General features: G+C 40.6%; 2 protein-coding genes across 5 annotated transcripts in view; one reads left to right on the top strand and one right to left on the bottom strand.

Annotated features, from left to right (window-relative positions):
• Positions 1–6346, top strand: part of FNDC7 (fibronectin type III domain containing 7) — a 13963-nt gene extending 7617 nt beyond the window's left edge. Inside the window, exons 10-14 of one of the 4 annotated variants that reach the window (XM_072343876.1) lie at positions 379–633; positions 1164–1424; positions 1997–2026; positions 2488–2551; positions 5668–6346. In XM_072343876.1, the coding sequence (XP_072199977.1) occupies positions 379–633; positions 1164–1424; positions 1997–2026; positions 2488–2525 (584 nt within the window). In that variant the 3' untranslated portion in view covers positions 2526–2551; positions 5668–6346. Of the gene's footprint in view, positions 1–378; positions 634–1163; positions 1425–1996; positions 2027–2487; positions 2552–2973; positions 3081–5667 lie in introns of those variants that run through there. The other 3 variants (XM_072343878.1, XM_072343877.1, XM_072343879.1) reach the window with 3 other exon arrangements.
• PRPF38B (pre-mRNA processing factor 38B) lies at positions 3697–12352 on the bottom strand. The gene is made up of 6 exons (XM_072343882.1): positions 11957–12352; positions 9305–9373; positions 8850–9001; positions 8705–8765; positions 6040–6263; positions 3697–5767 (listed from the first exon to the last, which is right to left on the bottom strand). Exons 1-6 carry the CDS (start codon positions 12239–12241, stop codon positions 4909–4911), a joined length of 1650 nt encoding a protein of 549 aa, XP_072199983.1. The 5' UTR covers positions 12242–12352; the 3' UTR covers positions 3697–4908.

The raw sequence follows: 12352 nt of genomic DNA, 5'->3' as shown, positions 1-12352 counted from the left end.
CTTCCTGCTGTTAACTTGTTAGCAGAACTTCATCCTGTATTTTTCACCCAGATGACTCCAAAGCACAGTTCTGGGATTAACATAGACCAGGATCAATTTTAAACAGGCAGTTCAGTTTTTAACAGTCACTTTGTTTTGTAGAGGAAAAAAACATTTGAACATAGGCAGACCTTGACAGTTGCACGACTTAACAGGTACAGGTGGACCCTACTTAATTGGACCCTAGACATGTAGCCAGAATCATCTTCCCCATGCTAAGGTTTGCCTGAAAAGTATGCTCGTTGTCATTGCCCAGCATCATGTACTGCTCTAGTTGCAATCCTTCAAAGTGCTTTGTTTTCCAGGTGAAAAAAAAAAGAATTCTCTTTTATTTTTAAGCTCCTTGTTGCCCTAATGACCTGACCGTAACTCAGGTGACACAGTCTGTAACAAATATCAGCTGGTCTGTTGGAGTCGGTGCACAGACATATGCAACAACATTGGAGTCTCCAAAGGGACAGGCAAAATGCCGCACTCTTCAAAACTACTGTCTCCTGGGATGCATCACATGTGGCACCAACTACACGGTATCTCTGAAAGCCATCAGTGAAACTGGTCTGACATCCCATTGCACATATCAAGGATATTCTTCCAGTACGTAAACAATAAATGTGACTGAGAAGAAAATGACTTAACATACTGCTTAATTGAACAGTGTTCTTCTAATGCAAGTAACGTAACTGAAACTCCATAAAGTTGCAAGTACCCTCTTTCAAATAAAAGCACATAGAATTAATTTCACATATCATTTAAACCCTGTTCTTACAACTTATAAGGAAGCTTTAATAATAATACTCCAGAAACAAGAATTTAATTAGGATCCACAGAAAGATATAAAGCTTTCTAGGTAGAAAATTTCTCCATAACAACAGGAGAGAAACAGTATTTCAATAATATAAAGCAGTAGTTAAAGTCCAGCTCTGTCACTTGAGTCTGAGAGAGCATTTTCTTTCCTAGAGCAGCTCAGTAATTATTCTGGCTTTCTGTTAAATGATAATCTCTCAAGGAAATGCTGGCATTTAACGTGATGGTTATCATATCACATAGTCAAAAATGCACTATAGGAATTTATAACATACTGTAGTTTACAGATATCCTTACTAATGCATTTCTTATTCTGCTAGGTGCCTGCTGCCCTTCTGGAGTGCAGCTATATAGACTTGGCACTAATGGTATCCGGGTATACTGGCGAGCTTCTGAAGAAACAATAAGCTACATTACTGATTTACGTGGCTCAAAAGGCAATTTCACCTGTACATCTAGCTCAGGTGTAAGTTACTGTGATATTACTGAGATACCTTGTGGTGACGTCTACACAGTGGTAGTATCTCCAGCTACGGATCAGAGGCTGAAGCTCACATTTTGTCCTAAAAAAATATATTCAGGTAAATCTTAAAATTTCTTTGAACACTTTTTTTTTTCCCCCCATGCACACTGTATAGTTAACGCGTAATCAAGTTATTTGAGTAAGGGCAGCATGCAGCAGTACTTTCCTATCGTAGTCCTGACTCCAGAGTAACTTCTGTGGATGCTATTGTGCAGTATTTGTGATGAGCTTCACAGAAGCATTTTGAGATTAAGCACAGAAAAGTTGCTTTTTCTTAGTGCAGATCTTGCGTATGCAGCACTAACACTTAACTGGTGAATCTAGTGAATAGAGAGAAGTTAGTTTTCCATTGGAAGAGCGGAGGCTATAAAACATAAGCAAATAAATGAGGTTTTAAAATCAATTTGTTAATTTAAAAAGACAAACTTCTATAAACAGATCCCAAGCGGGCAGTGGCTATTATGAAGTACTAGTAATTCATTTCCTTGCATTTCCTTTCTGAGGGCATACATTTAATCCACTGTCAAACCATATTGTGATGCAATTGTAGTCCATTGTTTAACATGGACTACATTCAACAGCCTACAACCTAAAACGTAACACTCATACTCCTGTTTCATGTCATTTCAGTAACCTGTTCTGGAAGCTCTGTTGGAATGGGTAAGAACACAGTACATTCATTCCAATCGTCACGTTCAGAGAACACGTAATGTTAGCACTGTGTAAAGCCATGTTGCAAATAAGATATTTGACAGTCAGAGCTTAGTGTTACGCAGGTTCATCTCACACCTCATCTTACAATGAATAGTTAAAAGCCATTGTTACCTGTGTACCATCATGCCATTCCACACTGTCACATGACATTTACTGTTTGTCTAGTAGTACATAATAAAAGGCAGACTTATCTTTTATAGCCCAGCCATATTCAGTTATAATTTAACAGGGTCACTGCTCTAAATGTGCCTTACTTCAATCCATTCTACTTCATTTCACAAGGGTTTCGACAGCATAGTTTTGTGCTCCATTTCTCTATATAAAATGCTGGAAACAACATTGAACGCGTTTCACCAGATAGTTGATTATCCATAACTGAAATCATCTTAATTTCTGGATTGTTACAGTGATTTACAGAGGAAAGAGCAGCGCAGAACACGCCTAGATGGAAATCCTGGATCGGATAGGGAGGTAAGTTATCAAGTCATAATTAGAACTGCAGTGTCCTAATCAGGCTTTTTCTTCTGCTAAAATTTTTTGAATTAAAGTAATAAGCTTCATCAGTTCCACCAAACAACTGATCTGTTAAGGTCCCACATATTTACCTCATGTTTTCTATTCCTTTTATCAACGCTGATTGATTCCCTCATTCAGAAACCCATCCTTCACTCCCTTGTGTAATTTCTCATAAAATTTTATTACTTACTGCCAGAAGCAAAACAAACAGATCCAGATACTCTCCATTGCTCATTTACTTCATTTTCCTGTCTAAGAGAACTCCTTCTCTGTCCCTCAAAGTACTAGCTTTCTGGGCAATTCGTTGTCCTTGTCTCAGGATGATGAAGTCACTGCTAGCCTTTTTTCTTCTGCCCCTCTCCCTTTCCCCCCCCAAGGTCGATCACTTCCACTTCACTGCTTTCCTTCAGCTATCCTGGACATTACCGACATTGTTAACATTGTTCTCCCTAAACACCCTTTCCCTGAAGCTGGTAAGATGATCTACGCTTAATTGCAACAGTCTTAGCTGCTTGTGGACTGGGAATAGGGAAGCTGGAGATATAATATAGGACATTGAATTTCAGCCTCAACTGCTGAGATTACTTAAAATACAGCTGAACATAAGAGATTCTGGTCATCTCAAGCAGTCAGTTCTGAAAATTGCTCCAGAACAGTTACTAATCAGTAGCTGTGTTCCAGACCTCACACATACCAAAACAGTAAAGGCTGAAATTAAAAAGTTAGATTTAACAACAAAGAGCAGTTTAGGTGCACTCAAAAGAGACTTGTGTGTTACACCTATTTGATATAAAGTGCGTGTATCCTACTTTGTTCCTTGGAGAGCTAAAGCATGAACTCAGCATCCTCTGGATTTATTTTTTGCTTTGTTGCCGAGCTACCACTTATCACTAATGTTAACTCCTTGGTTTTTGGAAAAGGCAGAACATCTCCTCATACTCCACTGCAGTTACTTTTTCAGCCAACACAATCACATAAAATATTATCCAGTGCTACATAAAATCCCTAATTTGTTCAAAGTGTCGCTTTGTTTTAAAATTAAAGACCGAGGAACACAAACACTTTTCAAGTGGCAATAAACATGCAGGGAAAAGCTGAGACCCAATACAAAGGAATTAATTGAGAGTTTATTCCAGATGGTTCTTCTCACTTAGAATACAAGTCAGAATATTCTATCAAATAGACTCGGACTTTAATGACACGATTTTTTTCCTATAACGCATTTTGGTTTTTGCTTCTAATAACCAGTTTAAAAAGAAAAATCTGCCAGATGAAATGTTCAGCACAAACTGCAATCTTACTATCTGTAGAAAATATGACTTAAAAAAAGGACACTATCAGGTAATTGTTATTTTAAATGTTTACACTTATAAAAATGCTTTGGAAGCTTGAAACTGAATCTGAAATGATTTTCTTCTTCCTACCTCCCTCTTCCCATGTGAAATGCCTTCATTAGCTCAGGATTATCATAAATTACAGAGTGCAGCTGCTGACTAACATAAAAAATGCCATAAACTGATAAACTGTGTTTAACAAAATCGGAAGCTTACATATTTTTTCTCCCAAACAAAATGCATAGATGGCTACAGTACTCGCTCATCAACCTTTACAGTGTCTGCCTGAGGTAGCCTTTCTAAGGAATTTTGTACTAAAAAAAAGCCAAGAGAACTACAGCTTATCATCTAAACTACTGTCTCCTCAGAATTCCACTCCCAACCTGACACCAGTGGTAATCAACAAGAAACATTTTAAGTTTTTGAAAACAGCAGGTACAGCGGACATCATTGTTATTCTAAATCTGCAGCCCTCCGTGTACACTGTATGCACATAAATAACTCGGCTATTATACACACTCAAGGTCCATCCCTAAGAAGCCATGCTATTACGTAAAGCACAGCCACGCTACCTTCAGGATAATACAAACCATAATTCCACGTCTACAAAATCAAAGTAGAATTAGTGGCAGTTTATTGCCTCATACAAATTCAACCAACGTGGCAACCATGCCAAAGGAATTAAAACATTTTCAGGACATATGTACAGACTGTACATTTCAGAAACATCTGAACAATAAAAATGCAACAATCTCTGGATTACGAATTAAACTAAGCAAATGGGTTTGAAACCGTCAATGTATTGAATGGGTTTACAAAGGCACTTCCCTACCCAGAACAGGAAAAGACAATCTGCAGCCTAGAGGGAGGTTGGAGAAGAATGCTCATCAACTACTGCACAATCTCAACTTTAAGAAAAAATAAGCAGGATTTAATCAAACATTTATAGGATTCAATGTGATCCACTTCTTAAAGAGTTCACACAGTCTCATCTTTGTTTTTCTGTTGCTTTTCCTGGCTCTCTCGCTCTGTACTTTGGCTCCTTCGACGATCGTGTTTGTCTGAATGGTCCTTGCTATCGCTGTGATCATGTTTGTGGGAACGTTCTTTGCTTCTACTACGCTTTCTAGATCTTTCTTTACTGGGACTGTGGTCTCGTTTTCTTGACTTCTCAACACTATCTGTTCTTCCTCTGCTTCTGCTTCTACTTCGTTTATTTGATTTCTCTTTACTTTCACTTTTATGCTTACTAGATTTCTCTTTGCTCCTGCTTCTGCTGCGCTTACCTGTATTCTTACTTCGGCTTCTGCTTCTATGCTTTCTGTCACGGCTTCGACTTCTGCTATGTTTTCTCTCCTTTTTGGAATCCCTCTTATCATCCCGGTGTTTCTTGTCATCTTTGTCATCCTTGTGTCTTCTCTCTTCTGTATCACCCTTACTTTTCCTTTCTTTCGATCTTTCTCTAGATCGATCGCTATCTTTTTCTCTCTCACTACCTCTATCCTTATCATAATCCCTCTCTTTTTTTCGGCTGCGTTCATTTTCTTTCTCTCGCTCCCTATCCCTATCTCTTCTGTCTCCTTTCCTGTCACGACTTCGACTACGGCTTCTATATCGTTCCCTGCTTCTGCTTCGTCTCCTTTCTAGTGCACGATCGGTACTTCGAGACCTACGCCTCTCTTTTTCTCTCTCTTTAGCTTCACGTTCCAATCTCTGACGTTCCCTTTCTCTTTCGAGTTCTCTATCAAAACTAGATGACCCATGGGCATCCCGATGATGGCTTCTGCTTCTGGATCTCCTGGGAGACCTCCTGGGACTGATGGATCGTCTTGGAGACCTTTTAAAATAAAGGGTATTCAATATGAAACAACAGTTTTCCAAGTAAAGGGAACTTATCTACTCTCCAACGTACGCTTTACATACACAGCCTGTATTTCATCTTAAACACCAGGTAGCCTACAAGATAGCAGTACTGTCATATTTTATCCATTAATATCCATAAACTAATTGCCTTAAAAGCCATCTTACTGAAAGATGACCTAGTTCTTCATAGGAAGTCACTCAATACTGAACTTTCAACGTTTATTTACAAAGTAACATGCAAACAACCTTGAACGTCTACGTTCTGGATGCCGGTCTATTTCTTCCATTCCCTCCTTGCCATCCTTCTTAATCTTTCTGGGTCTGCTTTTAATTTGCTGGTCAATAGTCTTCTGGACTGGCACAGGAATTCTCGGAAACAACGTGGAAAACCATTCAAGCTTAGTGAGGAAGGAACGAAGCATCTCCCCAATGGTCATGACACAGCCTCCACCTGCCTTCACATCCAAGTCCTATAAAATACAAACAGAAAATATCCTGATGGTCAAAAATACTCTTTAATGATTTAAGAAAAAAATGCTGCTACATTACTGCCCTCTTGAAGTCTCGTGATTACTTAAGTTTACTTGTTTTTATTCTAATATATTTCCTTAGAAAAAGTCTAGCTCCACACCCTTTGGATGCGGCAGTATGTTACAAATAGGGAGTGGGACTTAGTATATATGCATGCAGGAACACATTAATCCTGCACCATCTGGATGCTAAGGGACTGTCAATGCAGAGATTAACACAAAATCCCCTTACACAGTCCAGTTATACAGTACGATCTTGCATTTTATATAAATGTCACTAAGTTGAGAAGTTCTCTGAAATGACATTTTATACTTCATTTTCTGGATGCATAACTGTGTAATACCCAACCCTGTGGCCTAAATCATTTAAGAACTATATCATTGCCTATCTAAAAATGATCATAGAAAAATCTGTAGCAGAAAATGGCATCCTAACAATATTGGAAGCAATAGCAAACCAACTGCCATGAAGCAGTGAGGTTTCTAATTTAGAAATATGTAAAAAAATAAATAAATGAACAAATAATTGGAAACGCATAATCCATGATGACCATTGTCTCTGAAAAGGGTCATTACCGCATGAAGGCCTTCTTGCTATGCCCTCTCACAGCTCAGGACATGTTAGTCAGCTATTGTCAGTCCCAAACCTATAGTGCAAGCACACAAGGAAAGTGAGATTTGTTATCTAAACAGGAAGAGAAAATCTAAATGTAAAACTGCTTGCACTCACACACATTTAAGTGTTCAGATATACAGTATTTCCAAATATAATCGCTGCAGAGATCTAAAGAAGAAAAAAATGAGTTAAACGTAGCAACTGGAGAGTACGTACAGTTCAACAAAATAAACGTAAGAAACATTAGGAAAAGTAGCTGCGTATCCCGAGAAGTCTTGGATTTTCACAGCAGCATGTCAAAAGACGAAGTGCTTCCACACGTTTTAGAACTAGAGGAAAAAATCCTGTAGGTTTAAATTTACAGACAAATTTGCTTCATCCAATGAGTCTGACCAGGGCTAAGCAACTTCAGAACAACAGCCCCAGGCAGTTTTTCCTATGTAACACAATGCTACTGACAGGAGCTGGGAATCAAACACTAATTCCAAAGATCTATTGGAGCATTTTAAATAACAATGAACAAATGCTGATAACCAAGAACTGCAAGGACTAAAACGTATGAACTAAAATAGGTACTTGGAATAATGCACATCTGCATAATGAATCCTGTTTGTGATTTGTTTACTGTCCTGGGAATCAAGCTACTCGTAGGACCCTGAAAACAATGCTGCCCCAATTTTCCTCTTAAGTTACAATGCAGAGTTTGTATTAGATAGCAGCACCATCTAGGGGAGAATGAGGATATCACAGCCATGCAGTCAAGATTTAAATTTGTTTTCTGTTAAAAATATACAACAGCACAAGTGTACCTGAAATATCTTTCCTTTGCATTGTGCTTTTCATACTTGGCATGAAAGAAAACTACTTGAAGAGGCACTGCATCACAGTTATAGGTATAATACGGGTATCTGGACATCAACTGAATTTTCATGAAGAAGTCGACAACTGTCACACTGTTTTTCCTGTACAATTCTTAAACCCAGGAAGCAATTTACAATCTGCTCCACGAATACAAGACACAACACTATGTAACAGACTCGACATTCAACTTGATGTACCTAAAAACCCCATCGACAGGTTCCTACTCCATTTCTCCAGACAGTAAGTAGGAACTAAGACATTCTCCTATCTTACTGCACAGTAAAGCATCCGCTTTAATGACATTCCCACGTCAGCACCTCATAAAGCTTTTCATTGTCTAATGAGCCAAAGTATTAGTAACTCCACTTAGTGCAGAAATCCAGCTGTTTCTCCTCCCAAGACAAATTGTCTTTATATTTCATATATATTGGTATTTCTTTTTTAGGTTAACATTGCTTTCTACTACGTACTTCCCAAACCACATGAGTACCAACTCCCCCATCCTAGTAACGTTTGCTTAAGGCAAAATCAACACTCTCAGCATGTACTAGAGCTTAAATCTAATTTTTTCTTAAAAAAAAATAGAAATAAAACTCTACAGAACCCACGCTCATAAAGCCTACTGTCCACAGTCTGATTTAATCAACTTGTTTTGCATGATGTTACAAGTTTTTTTATTACAAAATAACACAGTAATCAATTGAAAATGTCATTAGACCTTTGAAATCTAAGGAAAACAATCCAACTCCCAGCTCAGATTTGCTTCCTGCACTAATAAATGAAATTAGAAGAATAAAAACTTGCAGCATCAAACCGCAGAAAATCTCATTAAACAGCCTTAAATTCTGAAGGAGTAACATGGAAAGAAACAAAAGAAAATAAATTATTACCCTCGCCGACATACCTCTTCATCATCAAGGAAGGATTCAAACCAGTCCCATAGATCTGTAGGTGGCTGTGTGTACCTTTAAGTACAAAAAGAACAGAAAAACTTTAATAGACCATTCTGCGTGTCACGTGAGCCATTAGCTGGTTGTATTAACACTTACCTAATATACATAAATCCAAGAGCTCTAATATACGGAGAGTCTGTATGTGTAATAAGGCCCATCACTTGCTTACGGGTGAGCTTCAGTGTAAATAGTTTATAGAGCAGACAAAAGGCAGTGGACACAATTCCTCCAGTTCCAACACCACGTACCTTTTAAAGAAAAAAACGCCAGGTGACAAACAGGAAGTTAACAAAAACAAATAAATAAGCAAACAAACACCGTAACTAATACAGGCTAACTCTAAATCTAGTAACAGGACCATGTGAAAAAAGGAATGCTACTTGCCTCCACAGATTCATCTCCTTTGGAAGCAAGGGGAATATATCAACTCTTTGTAATAAATACTTGTACATGTAATTACTGAGCCAGCATACGAGCAAATCTGAGCTACTCTTGGGAACTTTGTTCTATCAGAAACAGAAAAACGTAAGGCAGCACGTACTTCTACTTACCCCTCCACACATTCCTGTCTGGCCTGCTGTTTTTCTGCTCCCTTTTTCCCATGGTTCAACATGCGTAACCTGAACGGGAGGGGAAGAGAGAAACAAAGAAAAGAAGAACAATTATAAACATCCATAATGTTTAGCTACGCATACAAATTTGATTTAAACAACAGATTACCTACATCAGTCTTGAACAGCTTATCATAAACTCAAGACCAAGCCTGCTTTGTCATTAAAACAAAGCATTTGGTGTTTTAAATTACATTAAGAAATTATACCCAAAATCGCAGAGTTAAAAGCAAACAAAAAACCCAAGGAAGCATCTTATGTTTGATGCTACAAACACTTCAAAAGCCGGTGTTATTTTCCCTGTAAACTGCAATGATGTTCTTAAGATGGTTCCTAAGTAATAAAGAGTTAAACTTTTGAGATGCACTTTGAGATGAGTGTACAAATGTTGTTAACATCGTTCCCTGTGTAGGACAAGAAGAGTCACAAACTGCCCACGCTGCATGTGACATTCAGAGGAGTAACATCTGGGTTCATTAATGACATTTCCTACACACATTTGTTGATGCCTCTAACAGGAGATAGAAGGACTTTAGTTAAAGGATCGAGTACGACGTTATCACAATGGTAGCTTTTCATTTTCAATCTAAACATGCTGTTTTTTCCCCCAGAGAACAACAAAAGCCCCAGAAGTAAAACTTATTGCAGAAAAGTATACTTAGTTTTGATCCAACAAAGACTACAGCGTGTGCTTCTCTTGTCTGGAAGTAAATGAAGTTGAGGACACACAGAAGGACATAAAATCAAAAAGGAAGAAAGAGGAAATCACCTTCTTTGCAGGTACAGAACTACAACAAATAGGGACTTAAACTACTTGTGACTGAATTTAAATACCTACAGAGAACCTGTACATTCAGCAGACCCTGCTGTTAGCTGCCTGTGTTCAATCAGAACAGTCTCCCCGAGACACCAAGGCTGAATTTCTGTCATGAGCTACTTAATCACATTCCCAAAACAAATCCACATGAAAGCGTAAGGTAGAAATTGCACTCATTCAAAAAGAGAAGAGTAAAAGGTCAGCAATTACTCAACATTAGTCAGGAACCTTAAAATATGAACAGAATTGAGTTCTAAATATCACTCAAGTACCTTCACCATCAGAACATCTTCTTCATATCTATTACACCTAAGTAAAGAGCTGAGTTTTCCCTTCAGCATTTATTTTTAAGTAAAAATAACCGTCAAGCTCAATAGACAAACTCTATACTGGATTAATATGTTGACATTTAATTATATGTCAACGCTCCTCTCCAAGATGAAGCCACTTAAAGAATGGAACACTAACACAGAGCTAGCTGAACTACTGCAGCTGAACTCTAACAAAGATTCATCACATCAGCTGTTTTTCTGACTGCATCTGAACAGGCCCATGTAAGAGATGCATTATGCTCTCCAATTTACTCCAAATATCCTTCGGTTTGTCAGTTCTTGACTTCCTTAGCAACAATAAACTTCGCTGCCTTCTGTTCTGATAGAACATGATTTTCCTTTCACGCAGTGAGTGCTGAACAGATTGTTACTCCGCGTACTGGAAGGAATCTCAAGTCTGCTCACAGTGCCACAGGTCAAGCAGAAAAGCATCACCATACAGAGGAAAAACATACAACCCCTGTAAGTATGGGCAAACAACGCCAAACCTTTCAAAATGCTTCTATGGAGTTATGTGCAGTTATAGTGACTTGACTCACCCCGGGCTTAACCGACTACCTTATTTTTCCTTTGGAGATATACTATAATCCATTTAGTGCCACGGTAACGTTACCGCACAGTCCCAACTCAGATAAATATCCCAATCATCTCCAAAATGCAGCTGGCTGAAAACTGCAGCCCGAATTACCTAAGCAGTGCTCTGGCACTCAGAACAAAACACGAAGCTGTGCTGATGAGCATTAATTATGCATACCTCTACCTGGGAGAAAGGCTTGATGGAAGCCGTGCTACTAAACTGACTCAGTCCCGCTAAGAAAACAAGGACCGACCCGTGGGCGCACTGATAAGAGGTCTCTTCCCAACAAATCCAACCTAGGGCTACTAGGAGCAGTACTATAATGGGCTTGTTTTGGACTGGGAAGAAGACTGGTGAGGAAACGCCAATCTCTAACCGAGAAAGGGCCACACGGCAGCTCCTCTTACAGCCTCCCACCACCAGGGCCGTGCCTTTGAAGCGGCCACACCGGGCCCGGCAGCTCCTGGTCTGAAACGGGCTGCTCGTTTGCCCTCAGGGGCGGCACGCCGAGCCGGTCCCCTCCCCACCCTCCGGCCCTGAGCGCAGCCCTCGGACGGCCATTTCACGCCCTCTACCCCGACTCCAACCGCCCATCTCAAAGCAAACTCACAACTCACTAATTCCAAAGCGAGCGGGAAGCACGTTTCTTCTGAAAGACAAGAGATCTCAAACATCCGCACCGAAGCGATCAGAGATGCGCTGCTATCCCTCCCCACTAGACAGCGGCAGGGGAGCCGGCAGCAGGCAGCAGGCAGCCGGCAAAGGCCGCAGTCCCCGCCCACCCACTCCGAGCCGTCGGCCCCGGGCGGCTCGGGGCAAGCGTCAGCAGCGCCCCGCCGAGCACAGGCCGCGGCCCGCAGCCTCACCTTGAAGTAGATCTCGTCCACCACTTCGTGGTACGTTTTGAGCTCGTAGAGCTGCACCTTGAAGTAGGGCGACGAGAGGATGTTGGTGAGGATCATCGGGTTCAGGTTCATGGTCTTCTCGTTCCCCCACAGCGGCAGCACGTTGCCCTGCTTGCCCGAGGCCGCCGGCTTGGGGGCTCCGCTCTGCAGCTGCTGCTGGGCCGGCGGCACCGCGCCGGGCTGGTGCTGGGCCGCCTGCTGCCCCTGGCAGTTCCCGGCGCCGACGGCGGGGCTGTTGTTGGCCATAGCGGCGGGGCCGGCGGCACGCGGCCTACGAGGCGGACGAACGGCCGCGCCACAACAAGCGCGGGCTGCCGGCTCGGGCGCTGCCTCCGCCAACTGCTGACAAGATGGCGA

The sequence above is a fragment of the Excalfactoria chinensis genome, chromosome 8 (genome assembly GCF_039878825.1).
Source record: "Excalfactoria chinensis isolate bCotChi1 chromosome 8, bCotChi1.hap2, whole genome shotgun sequence".
Taxonomy (NCBI): Eukaryota; Metazoa; Chordata; class Aves; order Galliformes; family Phasianidae; genus Excalfactoria; species Excalfactoria chinensis.
Note: the sequence above shows the minus strand (reverse complement) of the source record. Positions and strands in the feature narration are given on the sequence as shown.